We start from the raw sequence: 25,426 nt of genomic DNA, 5'->3' as shown, positions 1-25,426 counted from the left end.
CTACTCAGCATAGAGCGACTGAACCTTTATGCTGCTTCCCTGCGAGTATGCTTCCTACTGTTTGAGAGCATGAGGGAACACCTCAAGTTCCAGCTGGAGGTGAGTTTTCAACTTTGGAAGAAGAAAAAATATAGGAAGGTGTGTGCCATCTTCAATGGGGCCAGCTCTATCATGCTGCAGGGTGGGATTTAGGGACTTCTGTAGGAGAGTGCTTCTAGCCACCCTAGTTTGGTTCATTGGCCGGCCTTTTTAGCTGAAGTTAAAAGGATCCTAGAGAAGATTGACTGGCTATAAAATGGGAGAACCCAAATATGAGGACTGGCAGGTTACCTCACCATGAGTTGGTATAGCTCTTCTGCCTAACAGCTCCTCTGTAGCTCAGGCAGGCAAGTCAGGCTGACTTTACAACTAAGGTGTAAAAAGAACTCTAGGTAGGACCAGGTCAGGCTCATACAGAGAGCACAAAAAGGCCAACTGGCAGCTTGTTTTGGATCAGGCATGAGATAGAGAGCCAGGCATTATCCCCCAACATGGAGGCCAAAGAGGGGAAGTATTTAGGGGATAGAATATCTATAACTGTCTCTTAATTCATGCTCCTGGCAGGGCTTCTGCCTCTTCTTTGACATTTTTTTTCTGTCTAATTTTGTCTCTTCCTATTTTGAATCCTTTCCCCACCCAAATGCCAATTAATGGGTTATTGCCAGATGTACATCAAAAAGCTCATGGAGATCATCACTGTGGAGAACCCCAAGATGCCTTACGAGATGAAAGAGATGGCATTGGAAGCTATTGTACAGCTCTGGCACATCCCCAGCTTTGTCACTGAGCTCTATATCAACTATGATTGTGACTACTACTGTTCCAACCTCTTTGAAGACCTCACCAAGCTGCTGTCCAAGGTGCTGAGCCTTATATATTGCTGGTACTAAGAAGGCTGTATTAAAGAAATCTCTCTGGTGGTAGTAAGGATGCTACATACAGGGAGGGGAATCACTTGAGAATTGGGGAACAGGAAGAAGAAAGACATTTTCTCAGGGCAATTTAGAAGTTATAGGAAGTTGGGGATTTGGGAGAAAGGGTCAGTTAAGTGTAAAGTATTCTAACCTCAATTCTATTGGATCTGTTTACTTTACAGAATGCCTTTCCTGTGTCTGGTCAGCTCTATACAACACACCTACTGTCTCTTGATGCCCTGTTGACAGTGATTGATAGCACAGAGACCCACTGTCAGGCTAAAGTCCTCAACAACCTTATCCAGCAAGAGAAGAAAGAGGCAGCCAGGCCCAGCTACGAGGCAGTAGATGGTACCCGAGAAGTCAGCAATAGTAAGAGGCATTTTGTTCTTTGAGGATCCTAGGGTTCTATGCTTATCCTTTCTCTACTCTGAATCCTTTTCCTGCTCTTATATCACTTCCTCTGGCATACTCCCAATTCTGTGTTTTTGAGGTTTGGTGGTTTGAATTACAGGGCAAGCAGGCAGGTTAGCAGGACTCATAGATTTTGCCCTTCTCCTCTACACTTTGGCTTTTTCACAGAATGACTTATGGAGAGAAAGGAAAACATAGATTTAAGGATATAGGACTTCTGTCCCTAAAAGTTCCAGGTCCTACCTTCCCCCACCCCCAGTATCTGACTCCACTCTAATTAATTTTCTCAAATTTCCTCTGGAGACTGGGTTGCAGAAGATCGAAGAAAGTGACTAGATAATCTCTTTATTAAATTATATAATCTAATGCTTGGCTGACCTAAGGTAGTGACTGCTTGTTTGGGCTTGAGTTTGTTCTGTTCAGGGCTGGCAGCCTATGTGGGAGCAGTCTCCTTGGCCAGGGACTTGACTTCTCCTGCAGCTCTACTTGGCTTCCTACTCCATAAGTCTTCACTTACCTTCTTCTCTCTTGCCAGCTGAGAGAACAGCCAGTGATGGGAAAGCTGTAGGCACAGCCCCAGACACCCCAGGCCTGCTTCTTCCAGGCTCAGGTGGAGGGCGGCGGCCAGCAGAGCATGGGAAGCCAGGAGGCGGTGATCTGGAGGAAGCTGGTGACTCTGGGGGTAGGTACTGGGGGTCTGTGATCCTAAGCCCCCTTGACTGGTAGGCCTGGTGGAGAGCGGAGGTGGAGTAGCAGACATGCCCTGGGGTACTACAAGAGTGAACTTTAGCTGCTCACCATGCCTTCAAACCCAGAAAGAGCAAAGAAGATGTGTGGGGTCCTACAAGATAGGACTTCTAGGGAAGTGGGAGACTGATCAGTCTTCCCTTGAGGACAAGCAAATTTCTGAGGCATTCTTCTTTCTCACTGTAGAATATATCAGCAATTTGCAAAAGTCACTTTCTGGTAAAAGAGGTCTTACGGGGTTTTCCTTCTCTTTCTCCCATTTCTAGCTGATGTAAAGTTTACCCGGAAGCCACCTCGATTTTCCTGTCTCCTGCCAGATCCACGGGAACTAATTCAAATTAAAAACAAAAAGAAGGTACATACAGAGTCTGAGTGTTCTTTGTAGGGTTTCTATCCCACAGGACGAGGGACAGTCTAGCAGCTCATTCATTGTACTGCTTCCTAAGGCTAATCTTTGGGCTTGTTGGGACTTCAGCAATCCCCCGGTTTCCTTTGAAGCCCTTCCCTTACTCCAAAGCCATGTAGTTAGTCCTACTGTATGAACTAAGTTATAACTGTGAACTTAGTTCATAAAGTTCAAGTAACTGGTTTTTTGTTGGTTTTTTTTGTTTGTTTTTGGGGGGCGGGTTGGTTCTTAGTCCATACCCTACTGTGTGCTCCTGGACAACTGCTGTTCTAACTGAGAGCCAAGTATTGCTGGTGGTCATAGGAGCCCCGGGAGCTGGTATTGTGTGATCCACTGAAGGTTATTGGTCTGGTCATCTCAAGCTCTGGGGTGGTGATTGACACTAAAGGGAAATTGACGTTAGTTCTGGTGCTTTAGTAAAGTTCAAAAAACTGTGGTTTTTTTGTTATTGTTTTTTGTTTTTCGGGGGTGAGGGTTCTTAACACCTTCCTTTTAACCCTTTATTCCTCGCATTGCTAGCCTAGAAGACTTTTGTTTATGCGTGCCCTTGATTGCAGAGCTATAACTGGAGAGACAAAAGCTATCATCACAGTTAGTTCACCTTGTCCTAGACTGTCCGGTGCATCTTGAGCACTCAGGGAAGGAGTGAAAAGGAGCTCTTCAGCCTGTTCTAGTAAGACATGAAGATTGAGGAAAGCCAGGTCCAGTATGATCCAGCCTTAGTTCTGGGGTCACTTAGAGCCACATTCCCACATTCTAGGAGCCTGTTAGGTGACAAGCTGTGCACTGTGATGAAGTCCAGCCTGGCCTTGTCTGGTTTAGGGGCAGAGTAGCTTCTGACACGTCTAGTGTTTCTTCTACAGCTTCTGATCACTGGCACAGAGCAGTTCAACCAGAAACCAAAGAAAGGGATCCAGTTTCTACAGGAGAAAGGCCTACTCACCATCCCAATGGACAACACAGAGGTAGCCCAGTGGCTTCGAGAAAACCCTCGGTTGGACAAGAAAATGATTGGAGAGTTTGTGAGTGACCGCAAAAACATTGACCTGCTGGAGAGCTTTGTGAGGTGAGGCAGCTTCGAGAAATATGGTACGTAGCTGGTGATCATTCAGGGAAAGAGCATCCTTCCCTCAAAGCATTCTCAGTCAGTTCCTGCTGGTGACCCAGGTCACATACTCTTCCTCTTCCCATCACTTTTATCTGTTGGACCTGAAAGAGTATCCATCAAGATAGCTTTGGGAGCCAGGGTGGAGCAGGGTCCCTGAGCACAGGGTAGGTTCTGGGTTTCAGGGGATGAGGTTTCTCAGAAAGGCAAGAGTGTGCTGATGTGAAAAGTACTAAGGTCAGGAGTAGTCAAGTTCTGATCTGTGTTAGAAATGGCCAGGAGATACCTCTCCTTTGCTAGAGCCCTCAGCCCGCTCAGTTCCAGTAGGAAAAGGTTAGAAGAACTGTGGCTAATAGAGAGCCCAGCATTTGCAGCTTATATATTTTCAGCATCTTCATCCTTCTTACTCTCCCTATAGCACCTTCAGCTTTCAGGGTCTTAGGCTGGACGAAGCTCTTCGCCTCTATCTGGAAGCATTCCGCTTGCCTGGGGAAGCACCAGTCATCCAGAGGTTGCTGGAGGCATTCACAGAGCATTGGAGGGTGAGTTTGAGTGGCAGGGGCTGAGCCCAGCCTCCCAAGTTAATTTGACTGAGGGATTCTATGGCTTCAACCGAAGGACCCAGCTACTGTTTCCTAAAAGGCTGAGAGTATCATCAGTAAGCTTCCCATAGAGAGTCCAGCTTTTGTTAGGAGTTGGCAAGAGGTTGTCTGCTTTCTGGGTTGGTACCTTCCTTCTGTGCCAGCATTGACCTGTGGGGTGGTGGTGAGGGTTTAATTGGCCAGAGAGGAGCATTGACACAGATGGGGTCTTTGCTTTTTCAGAATTGTAATGGCTCCCCATTTGCCAATAGCGATGCCTGCTTTGCCCTGGCCTATGCTGTTATCATGCTTAATACTGACCAGCACAACCACAACGTTCGCAAACAGAATGCACCCATGACCCTGGAGGTAAGCTTGGATCCCAGCCAGGGCAGAGAAGATCCACCAAGCTTTGGAGATAGCAGAAATGACATGAGCTGTCCAATGGGCATGGTCAGCAAGGTTCTGTCCATGGGAATCAGGGAGGGCTGACCAGTCCAGAAGAGGAACTGGGGTGGGGAGGTGGGTTCTTTCACTAATGGTTCCCCAAGTCCTATTTACTGCAGACTCGGGAGTTGGGGCCTTAACATTGACACATGATGGGGAAAGCTTATTGGTCTGTCTCTAGGAGTTTCGCAAAAACCTAAAAGGTGTGAATGGAGGCAAGGACTTTGAACAAGACATTTTGGAGGATATGTACCATGCTATCAAGTGAGTATGTATGGAGGATGGTGTAGCATCTCTGTTAAGTGGAAACACACTGCTCCCTTTTCCAGATTTTTAGAGCCACATCAGACTGCAATGACTCATATGCCCTCTATTGAGCCTTGGGACTTAGTTGGGCAGCCCTGTCTCTCCCATCTCATTGCTTCCTTAAGCCTAAACAATATTGGGACTCTAGTACTTTAAGGACCCAAACAGCTCCTGCTAAGTGTAGTGTGCTGTCCTCATTTCCCAAACCCAGAGCAGCTGGGTTTTCCTGTCTAGCTCTCAAGTTGTGTTTTAGGGCTGGTAGAGAACCCAAGATGGGCACCAGAGGGTGAGGCTTGGATCAGAGGTCAGAGATGGGACACTTAGTTTTTTACTACAGATCGGAATAGGTAGAGAGGATTGTTCATCTCTCATATTCAGATAGAATGTGACATCTTACCACAGAACTGAAGGCCCCACTTAGAGATAGGTCCTTGAGATTATGGGGAGTTATGGGACACCTCTTCTCTTTCTCCCTGGTGGGTGGGAAGCAGACCACTGAACTTCAGTTTCAATGACCTCTCGCTGAGGAGAGTCATCAGCAGAGTCTCACATGGAGAGTGCCACAGTAAAGCCCTTGTCCTAGCTTGTGAGCAGTCAGGTTCACAGCAGTGCACACACTCCTTACCTTACCTCCTGACAGGAATGAGGAAATCGTGATGCCAGAGGAGCAGACAGGCTTGGTCCGGGAGAACTATGTGTGGAATGTACTGCTTCATCGAGGTGCCACCCCAGAAGGCATTTTCCTTCGTGTGCCTCCTGGCAGCTACGATCTTGACCTCTTCACCATGACCTGGGGCCCTACTATTGCTGCTCTCTCTTATGTCTTTGACAAAAGCCTTGAGGAGACAATCATCCAGAAAGCCATCTCAGGCTTCAGGTAGCCCACCTCTGGCCTTGGAATTGACCTCTTCCCACCTCTCTGAGCTAACATGGTTGCCTCCATACCTCTTTGAATCCTACTCTTATTTTCTTTTTTAAAAAAATATTTTTTTCCATTACCATTTAGTCCCCTTATACCCCCTCCCCCCACAATCACCACACTGTTGTCCATGTCCATGAGTCCTTTTTGCTTTTTGCACAATCCCTCCACCCCCTAACCACCGCCCCACCCCCCCACCCCCTTAACCTGCTCTTATGTTCCTTAGAGTGGATTCTTCCTGAGTTTTCAGAGGGAGGCTAAAGCTTGGTAAAGCTCAGTCTTAAACAGACTTAAGAATAAAAAGTTTCTTCCTGGGACTGATCGGGGAAGAACCCCAAGCAAGCCTCCTCAGGCACTTGGAAGGACTGCCTGGCCTTCCAGTGACTCTCTTTCTGGGATGGGGGTGACATTACAGGAAGTGCGCCATGATCTCCGCCCACTATGGCCTCAGCGATGTGTTTGACAATCTCATCATCTCTCTGTGCAAATTCACAGCTCTCAGCAGTGAGGTGAGCACGGTTAGGAACTATGTACCTGGAGTTCCAAAGGAAGACCTCTCTTTTAACCATGGATTACTCTTATCCTCAGAGCTGGTTTCCCTCAGCTTATTTCTTCACCTCCCCCTTGACTGCAGTAGAGTTTAGGAGCTTAGGCCATTTCTGTCTTGCACACCCTATGATAAGAATAGCATCACCTCATGTAATGGGGATGGGAGAGGAGATGCAGTAGTGGGGAAGGCCTTACCCAGGTTAGCTCTTCCCACCAGTATCATGGGGGGTTGAAGCAGAGCCAGCAGAAGGACCCTCAGGGAACCACAGGTTGAGGCCTGAGGTTCTCTTTTTTTCAGACATTTGCCAGACCCTAAGCATCTTCTGATCTTTTTTCCAGTCTATTGAGAACCTGCCCAGTGTGTTTGGAAGCAACCCTAAAGCTCACATTGCAGCCAAGACAGTTTTCCATTTGGCCCATCGTCATGGTGACATCCTTCGAGAGGGCTGGAAGAATATCATGGAGGCCATGCTCCAGCTCTTCCGAGCCCAGCTGCTGCCAAAGGCTATGGTGGAGGTAATTCTTGGTAGGATACTAATCAACAGTAACAAGGCAAGAGCTCCAAGAGTATATGCTGTCGATATATAGAACTGGTTGAGAGTAGCACTGGGCCTGCTGCCTGCTAAAGCTTACCAGGAACACCTCAACTGTAAACCACAGATCTTGAGTAGGGGTATAACTGTCAAGGAAGACTGGTAGAAGCCATTGCTACTCACTGTACGGAGGGGCTAGTCAGTGGGGTAGGGAAGAGAGCTATAAGAAGAAATCCACTTTGCATGGGGGAGCAGGAAATGCAAAGGGCATATAGAAATAAATTATTCTTGACCTACTTTTCCAGGTTGAAGATTTTGTGGATCCAAATGGCAAGATCTCTCTACTGCGGGAGGAGACACCATCGAACCGGTGAGGGCAGATCGGAGGCTGGAGGCCTTGGGGAGAGAGGGTCAGGACTCTGGAGCTCACTAGAATTTGTACTCTCTTTCTACAGAGGAGAGTCGACAGTGCTGAGCTTCGTGAGCTGGCTGACACTAAGTGGTACTGAGCAGTCTAGTGTGCGGGGCCCTTCTACTGAGAACCAGGAGGCTAAGAGAGTGGCCTTGGACTGTATTAAGGTAACTACCTGCCTACCACCTGGTGAATGAGCCTTAGACCCCTCCCTACTGGACAGATGTCCTGTGAACTGAAGAATAGAATCATCAAGGGCTTGTGAGCAGAACTGACTCCTTTTGCTTTCTCTCCCTGGCTCTTGGGAAAGTTCTCTTCACTCCAGCCCTTATCACTGACCCCTTCCTTTTCTTCTGTGCCTCAGCAATGTGACCCGGAAAAGATGATCACAGAAAGCAAGTTTCTCCAGCTGGAGTCACTGCAGGAGCTCATGAAGGTAGAGAATGAAGAGGAAAGAGAGGGAAGAACTGGCTGAGTCTGGGAGGGGAGAGGGGCACAGTGGCGTATACTTCAGTCTCTGTCAGGGCAGGGCCAGTGGCTGCCTGCTTTCCTGTTGTTCTCCTCTAGGCTCTCGTCTCAGTGACGCCAGATGAAGAGACATATGATGAGGAGGATGCTGCTTTCTGCCTGGAGATGCTGCTGAGGATTGTGCTGGAGAACAGGTAGAAGGCCATCTTTAAGCAAGCTTCACACTGGGCTTACTCCGAAGGGATGGAAACCTGGGGCCATCTTGCTGAGTGGGCTCCAGGGAAGAAGCACATGAAGCTGTAGGCAGTGGAGGAGAATCTTGCTCGTTATACCTGTCTGCCTAGGGTATAATACCAATGAGCCCTAAAAGGCCTAGCCTGACCCAGAAATGGAGGCTCATTGCCCAGTGGCCTCTCTAGCTGAGACTATCCTCATCCTTTATGTTCCTCAGGGACCGTGTGGGCTGTGTGTGGCAGACTGTTCGAGACCATCTCTACCACCTCTGTGTCCAGGCACAAGATTTCTGCTTCCTTGTGGATCGGGCAGTGGTGGGGCTATTGCGTCTGGCCATTCGGCTACTCCGGAGAGAAGAAATCAGTGGCCAGGTAAGCAGAGTACAGCTGGTAGGGCAGGAAGGTATGAAACGGACTAAAGTCACAGTGTCAGTGTAGATATGGCCGCCAGTTACCAACTAGGGCTGGGGCAGTCTAACAGATGCCATTGGGGATGAGTCTGGAATGGCCTTTAGGGATGAAACTGGTACTCAGCACCTTTACTGGCTCCTATAAATCTGCTCTGAAGGCTGCATGGCTCTGCTTTGTGGCAGTCCCAGCCCTATACCTGGTTTTCTTCCATGCTTAGGACCCTCCTGAACTCTCTTGGCCCAACTAGAAAAGATAACCAGCATAGAACTAATAAGTGAGTTTAGCAAGGTTCCAGGATATAAAATGAACACACAAAAACTAATCATATTTCTATATACTGACAATGAACATATGGAAAATAAAACCAGAAACACAATACTATTTATAAGTGCTTCAAAAAAATTAGATACTTAGATATACACCTAATAAAACATGTATAGGGTCTATATGCTGAAAATTACAAAATGCTAATGAAAGAAACCAAATAAATGAAAGGGCATACCATGTTCATGGATTGGAAGATTCAGTGTAGTAAAGATGTCAGTTCTCCCCAAATTGAACTATAATTTTAATGCAACTCCTGTGAAAATGCCAGCAGGAGTTTTTGTAGACACAAAATTGCTTATTCTAAAATGTAGGTGGAAAAGCACAAGCCCTAGAATAGCCAAACATCTTGAGAAACAAGAAAGTGATATTAAGGCTTACTATATTGCTACAGTAATCAAAACTGTGGTATTGATGGAGGGATAGACACATAACTCATTGGAACAGAAGAGAGAACCCAGAAATAGACCCACACAAAGTTGCTCAACTAATTTTTTGAAAAAGGTACAAAAACAATTTTTAAAAAACAATACAAAACAGTACAAAAAACAATTGGGGAAGGATAACTTTTTCAATTGCCAGAGCAATTTGAAATCCATAGTGAAGAAAATCCAATAAACCTTGACCAAAGTTTCATACCTTATAAAAAAATTAACTCAGCACTGGCTGGTATGGCTCAGTGGATTGAGCACTGGCTTGAGAACCAAAAGGTCACTGGTTAATTCCAGTCAGGGCACGTGTCCAGGTTACAGGCCAGGTCCCCAGCTGGGGGAGTGCAAGAGGCAGCCAATCGATGTTTCTCTCACATCAGTATTTCTCTCTCTCTCTCTCCCTCCCCCCTCTCTCTGAAAAATAAATATTTTTTTTAATTAACTCAAAATATGAGGGAGGACTCCAAAACAACAGGATTTATTTAAAAAATTGTTTATTCTTACATGTGTAAACTTTAGTCACTGTCAAAGCATTCTCCATTTGATACAATACACCTATGGAGACTTTTTTCCACTGCTCAAGACAGTTGTTGAACTTGTCAATTTTGATGCCTTTTAGTGTTTCCGCCCTATTTCACCTCTTACACATTGGCAAAAAGTTTCCCTTTGAGGACACTTCTTTCATCCAAGGAAACAAAAAAAAAGTTGCTCAGGGCAAGATTGGGTGAATAAGGAAGGTGGGGTATGGGGTTCATGCCATGTTTGGTCAAAAACTGCTGACCACTCAGTACGGTGTGGGCAGGTGTGCTGGCAAATCACCCATCATGAAATGGGCAAACACGTGTTGAAAGAGTCTTAAAAAAAAATTCACTGAAGCCAAACACAGCCTCTCACCACAACACAAGCTGGTACACTGATACAGATGGTTTCCTACAATACTCACCTAGCCAGGGAAGCCTGTACTACAAGGGGTCCGCCCTCTAGAAGATAATTCTGGCTTTTTTGGGGTCCCTGCTAGTAGATCACAGGTTTAAGTGTAAAACTGTAAAACCTCTAGGAGGAAACATAAGTGGATATCTTCAGGAGCTAGTCAAATAGTTCTTAGAATTGACACCAAAAGAACAATCTGTAAAAGGAAGTAATGATAAATTAGACTTTATCAATATTAAAAACTTCTACTCTATGATAGTCCATGTGAAAAGGATGAAAAGACAAAGAACAGCCCTGGCCAGGTAGCTCAGTTGGTTAGAGCATCGTCCCAATATACCAAGGTTGAGGGTTTGATCCCCAGTCAGGGCACATGCAAGAATCAACCAATGAATACATAAATAAATGGAACAATAAATTGATGTTTCTCCTTCTCTCTCTAGAAAATAATAAGTAAACATTTTTTAAAAAGACAAGGAACATATGTCAAATCACATATTTGAAAACAGACTGGTATCTAAAATACAAAAGAACTCAAAACACAACAACAATAAAGCAAACTAGAAAATGAGCAAAAGATCTAAACAGACATTTCACTGAAGAAGGTATACAGATGGTAAATACAAGGGGCAACAACAAAAAACCCCCAAACAGTTATCTTCTAGAGAGCGGGCCCTTGTAGTACAGGCTTCCCTGGCTAGGTGAATGTTCTAGGAACCCATCTGCATCAGTGTACCAGCTGGTGTTGTGAGAGGCTGTGTTTGGCTTCAATGCATTTTTTTTAGAGTCTTTCAACAGGTTTGCCCATTTCATGGTGGGTGATTTATGAGCGCACCTGCCCACACTGTGATGAATGTTCAGCAGTGCCCCACCCTCCCTATTCACCCAGTCTCTCCCTGAGCAACATTTTTGTTTTTCCCTGGATGAAAAAAGTCCTCAAAGGGAAATGTTTTGCAATGTGGGAGAGGTGAAACAAAAAACGACAGAAGCAATAAAAGGCATCAAAATTGACAAGTTCAAAACTGTTTTGAGCAGTGGAAAAAAACATCTTGCTAGGTGTATAGCATCAAATGGAAAGTACTTTGAAGGTGACCGAAGTTTAAACATGTAAGAATAAATACACAGTTTTTTAAAAGATTTTATTTATTTTTAGAGAGAGGAGGGGAGGGAGAGAGAGAAGGAAAGAAACATCAGTGTGTGGTTGCCTCTCACATGCCCCTACTGGGGACCTGGCCTGCAACCCAGGCATATGGCCTGACTGGGAATCAAACCAGTGATTCTTTCGTTCAAAGGCCAGCGTGCAGTCCACTGAGCCACACCAGCCAGGGCTAAATACACAATTTTTAATAAATTCTGGCATTTTTTGGTTCCCACCTCATATGCACGTGAAGGCATTAAGTGATGCTCAACATCATTAACTAGTAGGGAAATGCAAATTAAGCTGCCATGAGATATCACTACACACCTATCAGAGTGGCTAAAGTAACAATATCAAATGGTGGTAAGGTTGTGGGTCACTCACACATTGCTGGTGGGAATATAAAATGGTATAGCTACTCTATTGGCAGGTTCTTATAAAACTAAATATGTAACTACTGCACAATTCAGCAATTGCATTGTTGGCATTTATCCCAGAAAAATGGAAGTTTACATTCTCGTAAAAACCTATACATGAACACTCATAGAAGCTTTCGCTGTAATAGCCAAAAACTGGAATTGACTCAGGTGATTGTGAACAGGTGAACAGTTAAACTGTAGTACATATATACCATGGAGTACTTAATATTCAGCAATTACGAGCAACTACTGATACATGCAACAACTTGGAATTATGCTGAATGAAAAATGCCAATCCCAGGTTGTATACTATGTAATTCTATTTACATAATGTTTTGAAATAACAGTTTTAGAAGTTGTGGACAGATTGCCAGGCGTTAGGACGGGCACAGGAAAGAGTCAGGTGTAGTTATAAAGGGATAGCAGGAGAGATCTGTGGTGGTAGAACTATCCAGCATCTTGACTAGTGGTGGATACAGACCTACACAGGTGATTACATTGTACAGAACTTAATACACACAGGAATAGAATTAAAACTGAGGAAACCAGGTAAGATCAGTGGATTGTATCAATGTCAGTATTCTGGCTATGATATTATACTATAGTTTTGCATAATGTTGACATTGGGGGGTAAACTGGACAAAGTGTATAAAGGATTTCTTTGTGTTACTTCTTATAATACATACCAAACCCTAATTATCTCAATAAAAATTTCCATTTAAAAAATACATTGAAAAAAAGAAAAGACCAACAGCTATACCCTAAGTTGAGTCCTAGTCATACTGTCCTCACTGGCCTAAGAAGACTGGTGGGATAGGAGACTAGACAAGAGTTGTCCGCCATTTCCCACTTTCCACCCCCACCCCAGGTATTGCTCTCCCTGCGCATTTTGCTACTAATGAAGCCCAGCGTGCTGTCCCGAGTCAGTCACCAGGTAGCCTTTGGGCTGCATGAACTCCTTAAGACCAATGCAGCCAACATCCACTCAGGTGATGACTGGGCCACCATCTTCACGCTGCTGGAGTGCATCGGCTCCGGCGTAAAGCCCCCAGCTGCCCTGCAGGCCACAGCCAGGGCGGATGCACCTGATACTGGTAAGCCCGTTCCCAGGGAGACATACAATGGCAGATGAACCATTATGGCTCCAGGGGTTGAGACAGGAAAACAAAACAGGTTACTATGTTCAGCAGATTAAATACCCATGGCTTCTGCCTACAGCTTCCAAAGCTTCCTATGCCCACTGGCCTCTCCCCAGCACATCCTCAGGTTAAATAGCATGAAAACTAGTAAGCAGCAGAGAATGCTATGGAGCTAGGCTTTACTACTGCTCTGAGGACTGTTTTCTCAGAAAATGTGGGAAACTGCCTCCCTCCCCTGACAGCTGCTACTAGGTGCCATCAGGAACCCAAATTAGCCTGCTGCCCTATTTGGTCAAGAGAGAAGCTGTCCAGACCATCCTTCAGCCCTCTGGTGACAGGGCTGAAACTAAGCCAGACTGAGAGAGAGGAGAGGCCAGGCCTCATTTGCACCTTTCTTCTGAGAGCTGAGATTATTTCCTCGACCCCATGTCCCATCCTCACTTTGTGCCTTTCTCCTTGCTGGCTCAGGGGCCCAGTCAGACAGTGAACTCCCATCCTACCATCAAAATGATGTGAACCTGGACCGAGGGTACACTTCCGACTCAGAGGTTTACACTGACCACGGCAGACCTGGCAAGATCCACCGATCAGCCACAGATGCTGACATGGTCAACAGCGGCTGGTTAGTGGTGAGTGACCATATGGGCAGAGGATGAGAGTTCCCTCCTTGGCCTGTGGGAAAGGTTCCTGGTCCTCTGAGAGGGCATCAGGGGAAGGTCCAGTTCAAGCCTGGGTTCCCAGCCGTCTGTGTACTTTACAGGTGGGGAAGGATGACATCGATAATTCCAAGCCAGGGCCAGCGCCCGGGACTGGGCCCAGCCGGCCAGGCCCTTCAGCCCTGGTCAATCAGTACAGTCTAACAGTGGGGCTGGACCTGGGACCACATGACACTAAGTCCCTGCTTAAGTGTGTGGAATCGCTGTCCTTCATCGTACGTGATGCTGCCCACATCACACCCGACAACTTTGAGCTCTGCGTCAAGACTCTCCGCATCTTTGTGGAGGCCAGTCTCAATGGCGGTGGGTCACCCAATGAAGGGGCAACTGGGGAGTAGCCATGTGAATATACAGGGCACAGGGAGGAAAAGGCAGGCCATCTGTGCCCACGGATGTGGAAATGTGACCTGGATCTGGCTCCACTCAGGGTGCAAGTCCCAAGAGAAACGTGGCAAGAGTCACAAATATGACAGCAAAGGGAACCGATTCAAGAAGAAATCCAAGGAGGGCTCAATGCTTCGGCGGCCTCGAACCTCCAGCCAGCATGCCTCTCGAGGCGGGCATAGCGACGATGATGAGGATGAAGGCGTGCCTGCCAGCTACCACACGGTGTCTTTACAGGTCAGTCAGGACGTAAGTACGGCACCCTTTACTTCCTCTTCTCTCCCTGCACCTGACTGTGGGAGCACGGGCGGGCCAGGGACAGCCAGGACTGAGAGGAAGGGCACAGGCCCCCCGCCACCACCTCCACACTTTTCCTGCCCATAAGTCTTTGTTTGCTTAGTTTTTAAACAGGTTTAGTTTTGAGTAGGTAATATATGCACATGGTACAAAGTTCAAAACGTACAAAAGGGTAAGCAGATAAAAGGCAGTCCTGTCCCTGTTCCATTCCTGTCCCTGAGCCACTAAGTTCTCACCAGAGGCAACCACCGCCACCAGTTTCTGGTCTGTCCTTCCAGAGCTATCCTGTGTCTATTTAAGGCATATAAAACAGCCTTAGAAAAATGATGAAAAAATTATTAAATCTGTCCAGACACTATTCCCCATGAAAGCCTCTGAGCCTGAGGTGTGCTTTCTGGTTTCTTTTGTTGTTTTTTGTTATTTGATCTTGGAGGGGAAGGAAGGAGAAAGAGAAGGAGAGAAACATTGATGTAAGAGAGAAACATCAGTCGATTGTCTTTCATACACACCCCAACTGACCAGGACCTAACCCACAACCTTTTGGTGCATTGGGTGATGCTCCAACCAACTGAGCTACACCAGTCAGGCCTGCGTTCTATTTCTAAAATGAGATTAACTTGATGAGGTTTTGTCTATAATCAGGTGTGAAAGAGTTGAAAAGGAAGTATCTTTCTCACTGTGTAATTCAGTGTTATTAAACACTTAGTCTGCACCCCTCCTCAAGTCTCCTCAACTAGGAGTAATACCCAACTTTAGTAAACAGTGGCCAGGACTGGGCACTAGCTCATAAAGTCGAGAAGGGAGTGGTGAGTATTTTGCCATTGGTACTAGGGGCCCCCTTGAGGACTCAGTCAGGGACAGTGAGGGTCAGGAGTTTCACCAGACCTGACCCCACTCATGTCCTGCCCTTCCTGTGACTCCAGCTGCTAGACCTGATGCACACCCTGCACACGCGGGCGGCCTCTATCTACAGCTCGTGGGCAGAGGAGCAGCGTCACCTGGAGACATGTGGCCGGAAGATCGAAGCAGATTCGCGCACCCTCTGGGCCCACTGCTGGTGCCCTTTACTGCAGGGTAAACCTTGGGGGAGCAGGCAGGGCAGGGGCAGAGGTGAGGCTGGAGCTTGGGAAGTACCAGGGCCAGGATGCCTAAAGGACCTTGAACCTGTTCTCGCTCTCAGGTATTGCATGCCTGTGCTGTGATGCCCGGCGCCAGGTGCGTATGCAGGCACTGACCTACCTGCAGCGAGCACTACTGGTACATGATCTGCAAAAGCTAGATGCCCTGGAATGGGAGGCCTGTTTCAACAAGGTAGGACTTCCCTCTAGTCTAAAGGTAAAGTTTAGATCCTTAAGACAAGGCAAGTAAGACAGCCTGAAGAGCCCCTAATGTCAACCCGCAGCCTACATCATACCTTCCCTTCTGCTCAGTACCCGTCCACCCCAGCCCCTGGCATCCTTTGGGCAAGGCTGCCAGCTGACCCTTCTAGGAGATGTTGACAATTTACCCACCAGGTGCTGTTTCCTCTACTGACCAAGCTGTTGGAGAACATCAGTCCCGCAGATGTGGGTGGGATGGAGGAGACCCGGATGAGGGCTTGCACACTGCTCTCTAAGGTACTGCTTACCACCGTGTACCCACTCACTCTCCTGCTTTTTCACAAGGAGGGAAGCCAAGGCTTTTGGTAGGACTTAAGATGTGCAAGTAGGTGTTCAGGACCCCAGCTGTGGAGACTCAGTGGTACTTAAGCACCTGGGAGGATTCTGGGATTCAGAGGGATCTAATCTAAGATTCCCATACAAGATAGGGCAGACTTGTCCTTGGAGAGGGGTATCGAGGGCTCCTGCCTTACCCTTGGCTGAAAGGGGCTGGCGGGCCATAGGTCTTCCTGCAGCACCTGTCTCCACTGCTGTCACTCTCTACCTTTGCTGCCCTGTGGCTGACCATCTTGGACTTCATGGACAAGTACATGCACGCAGGTTCCAGTGACTTACTGGTACGTTCTACTACCTCATCTTGACTTCTGCTGCCTGCTTTCTCTCCCACCTGCTGGAAAGACTTACTGTTTCCCCCTTGTTGGTTACATCCTTCTTACCATCTTCCCCCATGCCCTCTTTCCTGTTCTCATGGACCCACTGCCACCTGCAGTCAGAGGCCATCCCTGAGTCTCTGAAGAACATGCTCCTGGTGATGGACACAGCAGAGATTTTCCACAGTGCAGATACCCGAGGAGGCAGCCCCTCAGCCCTCTGGGAGATCACCTGGGAGCGGATTGACTGTTTTCTGCCCCACCTAAGAGATGAGCTCTTCAAGCAGACTGTCATCCAGGGTAGGGGGCTCAGCCCAACTTCCTTAAAGTCTGGAGCTCACTAGTTCTCTATGTTCTAGGTGGGTGGGAAGACTGGTGGGTAGTCAGGGCTTTGCCTGAAAGAAAGCACTTAGAGAGTTGCCATCTCTATTCTTTGCCCTCCCCAGACCCCATGCCCATGGAGCCGCATGGCCAGAAACCTCTGGCCTCAGCCCACCTGACTCCTGCTGCTGGGGACACCAGGGTACCTGGCCATCCACCTCCCCCAGAGCTGCCCTCTGAACTGGGGACCTGTGGTGAGTCCCTCTGGTCCAGCCTACTGGGTGTTGAGCAGGAAACGAGGGACCTAAGAGGAGGCCCAGAGTAGTGTGGGATTGCGTTGAGCATGGGCTGTGAGCCAAGGGAAGTGGGGAACCAGAGAATCCTGTTTGCCGCCTTTTCCTTTCAGAAATGGCAGGACCAAATAAGCTATGATGAGCTAGCTGCTTGAGATTTTTCAGGCTTGGAAAGAGAAGGCTGGGTCTGGGACTTGGGGAATATGCAAAGGTTGCCATTCAGGGATGCTGAAAGTAAAGACCAGACCAAAATGAACCTGACTAGAAGTACAGCAAAGAAGGGTAGAGATAAGGTAGCTGGGCATTGGGATGAGTTTCAGGGGCGACTCCCAACTATTTTGCTTATGGGAACAGGGAGGAGCAAAGGTTGGGATGAGAGAGTGACTGCAGCCACCTTGCTCTCCCTATAGACTTCGAGAAGCCTGAGGGCCCCCGACCTGGCAACAGCAGCTCCCCTGGATCACCAGTGGCATGTAGCCCCAGCAGGCTGAGCCCTACCCCAGATGGGCCTCCACCCCTGGCTCAGCCCCCACTGATCCTGCAGCCCTTGGCCTCCCCACTACAGGTGGGCGTGCCACCCATGACTCTGCCCATTATCCTCAACCCTGCTCTTATTGAAGCCACCTCACCAGTGCCCCTCCTGGCCACACCTCGCCCCACAGACCCCATGACCACCTCTGAGGTCAACTAAAACAGGCCCCTCAGAAATCAGGACCAGGACTACCAGGCTGTCCCTGCCTCCCACCTCCAGCTGTCCCAGGGGCCACAAACTCTTCAGGCCCAGCCCAAGATGTTGTCGCTGCTACTTGTATGGGGACCTGAAAAGAACTTTTGTAACCCTTCCTGGGACCCACGATCAGGCTGCAGGACCTTCTTTTCTGCTCTCCATTCTTGGGGGTCCAACCTGAGAGCACACTCAGGTATCACCTGCAGCCTGGCAGCTCTGGGGAGGCATCACTGTGCCAGCCCTGCAGTGCCTGCCCTCGTGCCCCTCCTTCCCGTGGTCAGGCATTGAGAGCCAAGCTAACCACTCTGCACTTTGTTTCCCATCCCCGCTCCATCAGCCCTGGGCCACCTCCTCCAGTTCTTCCTTTTTTATTAATGAGTTGGTCAGTTTGGAGAGATGATTGGCACCATGGAAGGTGGGCAGATGGGGCTGGGCGGGGACTGCCCACAGGAGCATGTACATAGGGAAAAACAGACAGGACAACAATGGACTTTTTATGATGTAATAAATGTCTTAGTACCAACATTAACGCCTTTCCCTCTGGTTTCTTTCTTGAACTTGTGGGTACCATGTTATTAGGATACCCAGGCCATGGACCCTGCATGAACGGAAGTGACACTCCTGAACTACCAACAGTCTGGCCCGTGTGGCCCCTGGCCATCAGCCAGCCAGATGCCAGGATGGCTGAGGTCAGGATCCCTTTCCCACTGCTGCTGCCCAGCCACCACCATCAGCACAGCAGTGTTCCCTTGTCACCGGGGATGTGCCAGGTGTTTGGGCAGTGGTCCTCTTCTCAGCTGCTCCAAGGGAGACACCTGAGACAACATAGACTGAGGTCAAAGGGAAACCAGAGCTAAGCTGTAGTTATTCAGAAGTCTTCCCTCTGATGTGCCTCACGGTCCAGGAGCACAGAGGAGCCGGGGCGCTTAGGAGGTAGGCCATCTTGCCCACAGCTCTGATCATGCGTATCTGGGCACAGGGCTTTCATTTTGGCCCCAAATTGAGGAGGCACCATTTTTTCCACCACATGGCCTCCATCCATCCCAGTCACTGAAGTGTGATTGGAGAACCCCTCCCCTTCCCTCCCTTCCATCAGGGTGAGGTGGGAGTGTGCATGGGGCAGGCTGTGTGTGGCCCCTGCAGGGCTTAGGTACTATGGCTGGGATGTAGAATGCTATATATTAAGCTTTCCCAAGTAAAGCATATACATCATCTTGGCTCCTCCTCCGTAATGGTCCCATTGCCATCAGGGGGGAGGCTGGGCAGAGAGTGGTACCCTGTTATACTGCCAGCTGACCTCCTCATGGAGAGTTAGGAGCACTCACCCTCTTCATTTGGGCCCCAAGTGACTTTGTGATCATTCAGCACCTGGAGCTTCCCTTTGCTCAGCACAACCACATGGATGTTGCTGGGAGTCGGGACCTCTGTAAGGGCCTCCCTCAGGTGTATCAATAGAAAAGGGCACCTTGGGCCCTGGCTGGTGTGACTCAGTGAATTGAGCTCTGGCTGTGAACCAAAGGGTCACCAGTTCAATTCCCAGTCAGGGCATATGCCTGGGTTGTGGGCCCGGTCCCCGGCCACACATTGAAGTTTCTCTCCCTCTCTTTCTCCCTCCCTCCTCCCTCCCCCTTTCTAAAAATAAATAAATAAATAAAATCTTTAGAAATAAAAAGAAATGGAAATAGTCTAATGTGGAAAATAGCCTAGTGTGGAGAAACACTGACACTAGTTTCTACCTCTTCCCTTCCTTCTCCCCGAAGTAGTCCAGACCATCCCTGGTTCCCAACGCTGCCCATGGGAAAATTAGGAGTGTGACCGCACTTCTGATCTGCACTTTGCTGTATGAGTGCAGAGAAGCCAGGATCTACAGTCTGGTAGACACTAGGGTCCTTGGCTTGATAACAGCTCTGATGTCTCTGTTCTACCATCTAAGCCCCGCCCACAAGCTCTGCCTTGAGAAGCTTGTATGTGCTTCCGGGCAGGGGTGGGAGGGTGAATAATGCTGGCCGCTGCTAACAAGCCTGAAAACCATCCTATGAACAAAGGAATGTGACAAGTCTGTGTTCCTCAGCTGGTCTGCAAATACTAGAAAAGAAGCTGGAGTGATTGCATACCAGCCCTCTCTCCACTGGGTAGCAAAAACATTTGCTGTCAGTCTCATTTTTTACAGAAGTATCATCTGACACATACATGTGTTGTTGGCAGTGTTTTCTCTGAGAAGGTAAAGGGAGCTACCAAAAAAACTGATGTTTGGATCTTAATTCTAACCAACAAGGAAGAGTGGCTGGGCGATATGGAAGTGACATAAAGCCTTGTGGGAAAGTAATAGAGTAATCCGGAGGGAAATGTTGGTCTGAATGATGTCGTCTGTAAGAACTCTAGGACAGCAGATTTCACCAAGTGCAGAGGAAAGCTAGAGACCTATGACCCTACCACGGAGAAGTGATTTTTGGGGGAGCCTTCTGTATGTGTCAATAGTAAGTGCACACTCACACCACTTTGGGGAGGTATGGACTATTACAGATGAGGCAGTGGCTTCAGAAACACCAAGTTCCTGGGAAGTTAGGGGTTTGTGACTCAACCCCAGGTCTGCCTCACTCTAAACCACGGGGTCATTCATATAACACTTCCTCAGTGTGGAAGTGGTGTGGAAACCCACCAAAGCTACTGATGCTCTTCGACTTACCATGGGCTTGCATCCCAATAAACCCATCATAAGTTGAAAATACCATAAATCAAAAATGCATTTAATATACATAAGCTACTAAGGCCCCGGCTGGTGTGGCTTAGTGGATTGAGTGTTGGCCTGTGAACCAAAGGGTCGCTGGTTTGATTCCCAGTCAGGGCACAGGCCTGGGTTGCAGACCAGGTCCCCAGCAGGGGATGCACGGGAGGCAACCACACATTGATGTTTCTCTCCCTCTCTTTCTCCCTCCCCTCCCCTCTCTCTAAAAAACAAAATCTTTTTAAAAAAAATTTATACACACACACACACACACACACAAAGCTACTAAACCTCATATCTTACTTAAAACATGTTGAGAACACATTAGCCTACAGTTGGGTAAAATCATCTGATGCAAGGAATACACTGTAGAGTATCGGTTGCATCCCCTCATTCTCATGTGGCTGCTGGGGAGCTGGGACTTGCTGTTGTTGTCCCGCAGAAAGTATCATACATGTCCCTAGCAAGCATGTTCCTAGCCTGGGAAAAGATGAAAATTCAAAATTCAAAGTATGATTTCTACTGAATGCATATCACATTCACAGCATTGTAAAGCTGAAAAATCTTAACCTGAACCATTGTAAGTCAGGAACATCTATACATACATTTTCTGTAGCCTCATGAGAAGTAAAAGGTTGAACATCTGAAAAAACAAGCTATTATTACCTAGTGAACTTACACACTAGAAAATGGAAAATGCACACAATCACGAATAAATGTGAATTTTCTACACACACAAGAATATCAGGAAGAATGAATGAATCACTACGTTTTGTGGGAGTTATACTTGGATTTTCCACTGGGGGGTGCCGGTGCCCCTAACCCCTGCATTGTTCAAGGGTCAACCACACAGAATTAGCTCCAATGGACACACACCTCACACACACACACACACACACACACACACACGCCCCGCCCCACCACCGCCTCATCAAAAAAAAAAAAAAAAAAAGGAACAACAAAAAGCATGGCTCTATCAGCCCTTGGATTGGGTATTTAGCTTTGCTTAGGGCTCACTGCCTGAGGTGCGAATGGCCTTGAGGAAGCAGAATCTCTGAGCCCCTGGGCTTCAGTTGAGAAGAAACTTTAGTTCAAGTAAACAACTTATCACCCCCCACCCTTGAAATATTCTTCACTTGGCTTCTGAGACACCCATTTTTCTTGGTTGTCCCCTACCTCATTGGCTATGCCTTTGTTGGCTCCTCCTTATCTCCAGCCTCTGAACATTCGAATGCCCCAGGGCTGAGCCCTTGCCTGCAAGTCCTTTCTCTACACTCAGTTGCTGGGTGTTGCTGTTCACTGTCCGACTTCAAACAGCATTCATTACACTGACTTTATGTCCAACTACCCCCTTGGTTTCCACTTGTATGCCCCATAGCCTGTCCAACATAAACTTAAAAGGAAAAATTCTTGATTACCCCCCTGCAAGTCTGCTTCTCCCCCTGTCTGCCCCATATCCCTAAAAGACAACTCCATTCTTCTAGGTTCTTATGCCAAATTGATACCCTGTTTTCTCACATTAGACATCCAATTGCTCAGCAAATCTTGTTGTTTCTATCTTTCAAATCTATCTAGGATATGACTACATATCACTCTCCTCACCCACTACCACCCAAGTCCAAGCCACCACAGGCCTGTGGTCACCCTCCTGCATTCTAGTCCTGTGATCTCTGTACTCTCCACACTGAAACCAAATCGCTCTTTTTAAAACATGTCATATCGCTTTCCCCCCCCATTGCTCAAAATCTGCTAATGGCTTTCCATCTCATTCAGAATAAAATCCAAAGCTCTTTCTTTGTCCCACCTACCTAGTTTTCCTGCCGTTCTTCAAATATGCCAAACACATTCGTATCAATCAGCCCTTTACACTGCCAGTTCCTCCACCTGGGATGTTCTACCCCCAGGTACTCACATAATTCCCTCACTTTTCAAGTGTTATCAGAAAAACCTTCCCTGCCTGCTACACACAAAATTTGTATCACTCTTTACCCCCTTACCTACTTTATTTTTCTTCATAGCATTTATCACCAATGGACATACTATACCTCCATTTGATTCTTATCTGCAAATAAGGACATTTTTTTCTGGGGTAGGCCCTCACTACTTCTTGGTGAATGAATGGGGTGAGTTTACGGCGCCTCTGCTTTGGGCCAACTGATAGGGCTTCACACAAAAACAGATGATCATTAGGTTGGAAATTACTGGAACAAACAATGGAAGTTTTCTTAAGTCCAGATAGTTGAGGCTATAGCAACTGATAATAAATTTTGAGTCAGTTAAAATTTCCAGGCCAACATTGGGAATTGTTGGAGCTCACTTATGGATACAAGGGGCTTCATTATACTATTCTCTCTGTTCATTGTGTTTTATACAAATTTGTAGGGAAAAAGCTTCTCATCCTGGAGTTAACAGACTTGCTTTGAATTCTCATTCTCTTTCTTAGGTATGTTACTTCACCTCTCTGAGACTTAATTTCTCCATCAGTAAAGAAGGTAATATTTATCTCTTAAGGTCGTTGGGAGAAAGAAAAAAAAAACCCTTATACTAAACTACCTTAATATAGAACCTGACGCGTTCCATTTGTGGGCAAGATGAAGAGGAAGGGGAAAAATCAAGGGCCATAATAGTCTCCCTTCATGCAGAGCTAGTACAGACCTGCAATTCCATTATTAAGAAGGTCAGGGGAAAGTTGCAGAAAAGATCTAAAACAACATCCTGTGTTGTATTGTGAGCTCAAAGTAGGTTGACTCCAGGAATGGAGGTTACTCATGGCACCTCCTGAAGAGAGAGACTCTGCTAAGCAGAGATGTCTAGCCCTGGAGTCCTACTTTGTAAACTCCTGTACTGACCTTGCTGTCACTAGAAGTGTACAAGCAGACACTGGGAATTCCTATACAAAAGGCAATCTCCTACATCAGACAAAATTTGAACTGTTGAGATTGTGGATACCTTCTAAATTCTAATATTCCAAATCTCTGTAATGGATGAGCAAAGGCTTTCCAGGTGCAGAGCTCCTGAACTCCTCAGCTCAGTCAAGTCTGAAAGTCTGGCCCACTGTGAACCTGCCATTTACAGAATAAGTTTTAGATCCAGATTGCCTCTTCCACGGGAGTTAGAAACTGAGGATGAGGCAGAAATCAGGACTTCTGGCCAAGATGGAGGCGTAGGTAGATACACTTTGCCTCCTCGCACAACCAAAAGAAGGACAACAAATTTAAAAACAAAAAGCAACCAGAACTGCCGGAAAACTGAACTGTGTGGAAGTCCAACAATCAAGGAGATAAAGAAGACACATTCATCCAGACCGGTAGGAGGGGCTGAGACGGGCAGCCAGACGGAGAGGACTCGTGGCAAGGCCTCGGCTGAAGGAAGGGTGGGCAAGGTGGCAACTGACAGAGCAGGCAGTCCCATGTGTGTGTGCAGATAAACCGGGAGGAACAACTGGGGAGTGAGACAGACCTCACAACCCAGGGATCCACCAAGGGGAAATGAAGCCTCAAACCTCTGACTGAAAACACCTGTGGGGTTTGGAGCGGCAGTGAGAGACACTCCCAGCCTCACAGGAGAGTTTGTTGGAGAGACCCACAGGCTCCTAGAATGCACACAAACCCACCCACCCAGGAATCAGCACCAGAAGGGCCCAATTTGCTTGTGGGTAGCAGAAGAAATGACTGAAAACTGGCAGAGAGCTGAGCAAGCACCATTGTTCCCTCTCGGACCCCTACCCCCGACACAACGTCACAATGCAAGGTGGGTTGCCCCCTGTCCCCCCAACACCTAAGGCCCCGCCCCTTACTATGTAACTGACCCTTCAAGACCAAAAAAAAAAAGGCCCAAATGAAAGAACAGATCAAAGCTCCAGAAAAAATACAACTAAGCAACGAAGAGGTAGCCAACCTATCAGATGCACAGTTCAAAACACTGGTAGTCAGGATGCTCACAGAAATGGTTGAGTGTGGTCGCAAATTAGAGGGGGAAAAATGAAGGCTATGAAAAGTCAAATAAAGGAAAATGTACAGGGAACCAACAGTGAAAGTAAGGCAAGTGGGACTCAAATCAATGGTTTGGACCAGAAGAAAAAAAAAAAACAAACATTCAACCAGAACAGAACGAAGAAACAAGAATTCAAAAAAATGAGAGGCTTAGGAACCTCCAGGACAACTTTTAATATTCCAACATCCAAATCATAGGGGTACCAGAAGGAGAAGAGGAAGAGCAAGAAGTTGAAAACTTATTTGAAAAAATAATGAAGGAGAACTTCCCCAACCTATCAAAGGAAATAGACTTCCAGGAAGTTCAGAGAGTCCCAAAGAAGTTGGACCCAAAGAGAAACACACCAAGGCACATCATAATTACATTCCCCAAAATTAAAGAGGAGACTCTTAGAAGCAACAAGAGAAAAGGACACAGTTACCTACAAAGGAGTTTCCATAAGACTGTCAGCTGATTTCTCAAAAGAAACTTGACAGGCAAGAAGGGGCTGGAAAGAACTATTCCAAGTTATGAAAGGCAAGGAAAGTAATCCAAGATACTCTCTCCAGCAAAGCTATCATTTAGAATGGAAGGGCAGATAAAGTGCGTCCCAGATAAGGTCAAGTTAAAGGAGTTCATCATCACCAAGCCCATGAAATGTTAAAGGGACTTATCTAAGAAAAATAAGATAAAAATATAAACAGTAAAATGACAACAAACTCACAACTATTAACAACCAAATGTAGAAAAATACAAAAACAAAAATAAACTAAGCAAACTAGAAGAGGAACAGAATCACAGAAATGGAGATCACATGAAGGTTATCAGCAGGAGAGTGGGAAAGGGAGAGAGGGGAGAAAGGTACAGGGAATGGGTGGCATAAATGGTAGGTAGAAAACAGGGGGAGATTAAGAATAGTATAGAAAATGGTGAAGCCAAAGAACTTATATGACCCATGGACATGAACTAAAGGGTGAGAAAGCGGGTGGGAGGCGGGGTGCAGGGGAATAAAGGGGGGCAAGTGGGACAACTAATAGTATAATCAATTATATATATATTTATACATACATATATTTATATTTATACATAAAGAAACAAAC

At 47.0% G+C, this 25,426-nt stretch overlaps 1 protein-coding gene across 10 annotated transcripts in view; it reads left to right on the top strand.

Moving 5' to 3' along the window:
• GBF1 (golgi brefeldin A resistant guanine nucleotide exchange factor 1) overlaps nt 1-18,154 on the top strand; it is a 124,183-nt gene extending 106,029 nt beyond the window's left edge. For 6 of the 10 annotated variants that reach the window (XM_024555692.3, XM_024555689.3, XM_053922452.1 and 3 more), the window contains 28 exons: nt 1-99; nt 705-899; nt 1,136-1,325; nt 1,903-2,049; nt 2,381-2,469; nt 3,384-3,586; nt 4,044-4,167; nt 4,450-4,575; nt 4,835-4,917; nt 5,600-5,836; nt 6,294-6,387; nt 6,767-6,943; nt 7,266-7,330; nt 7,416-7,539; nt 7,737-7,808; nt 7,940-8,034; nt 8,292-8,445; nt 12,592-12,817; nt 13,331-13,491; nt 13,623-13,881; nt 14,006-14,211; nt 15,183-15,333; nt 15,440-15,570; nt 15,774-15,875; nt 16,142-16,255; nt 16,408-16,588; nt 16,735-16,863; nt 17,313-18,154. In XM_024555692.3, the coding sequence (XP_024411460.2) occupies nt 1-99; nt 705-899; nt 1,136-1,325; nt 1,903-2,049; nt 2,381-2,469; nt 3,384-3,586; nt 4,044-4,167; nt 4,450-4,575; nt 4,835-4,917; nt 5,600-5,836; nt 6,294-6,387; nt 6,767-6,943; nt 7,266-7,330; nt 7,416-7,539; nt 7,737-7,808; nt 7,940-8,034; nt 8,292-8,445; nt 12,592-12,817; nt 13,331-13,491; nt 13,623-13,881; nt 14,006-14,211; nt 15,183-15,333; nt 15,440-15,570; nt 15,774-15,875; nt 16,142-16,255; nt 16,408-16,588; nt 16,735-16,863; nt 17,313-17,593 (4,215 nt within the window). In that variant the 3' untranslated portion in view covers nt 17,594-18,154. The remainder of the gene's footprint in view (nt 100-704; nt 900-1,135; nt 1,326-1,902; nt 2,050-2,380; nt 2,470-3,383; nt 3,587-4,043; nt 4,168-4,449; nt 4,576-4,834; nt 4,918-5,599; nt 5,837-6,293; nt 6,388-6,766; nt 6,944-7,265; nt 7,331-7,415; nt 7,540-7,736; nt 7,809-7,939; nt 8,035-8,291; nt 8,446-12,591; nt 12,818-13,330; nt 13,492-13,622; nt 13,882-14,005; nt 14,212-15,182; nt 15,334-15,439; nt 15,571-15,773; nt 15,876-16,141; nt 16,256-16,407; nt 16,589-16,734; nt 16,864-17,312) is intronic. The other 4 variants (XM_024555694.3, XM_024555693.3, XM_045191395.2 and 1 more) reach the window with 1 other exon arrangement.
• Nucleotides 18,155-25,426: the final 7,272 nt, after the last annotated feature.

The sequence above is a fragment of the Desmodus rotundus genome, chromosome 4 (genome assembly GCF_022682495.2).
Source record: "Desmodus rotundus isolate HL8 chromosome 4, HLdesRot8A.1, whole genome shotgun sequence".
NCBI lineage: Eukaryota > Metazoa > Chordata > Mammalia > Chiroptera > Phyllostomidae > Desmodus > Desmodus rotundus.
This window is presented reverse-complemented; position numbering and strand designations above follow the sequence as displayed.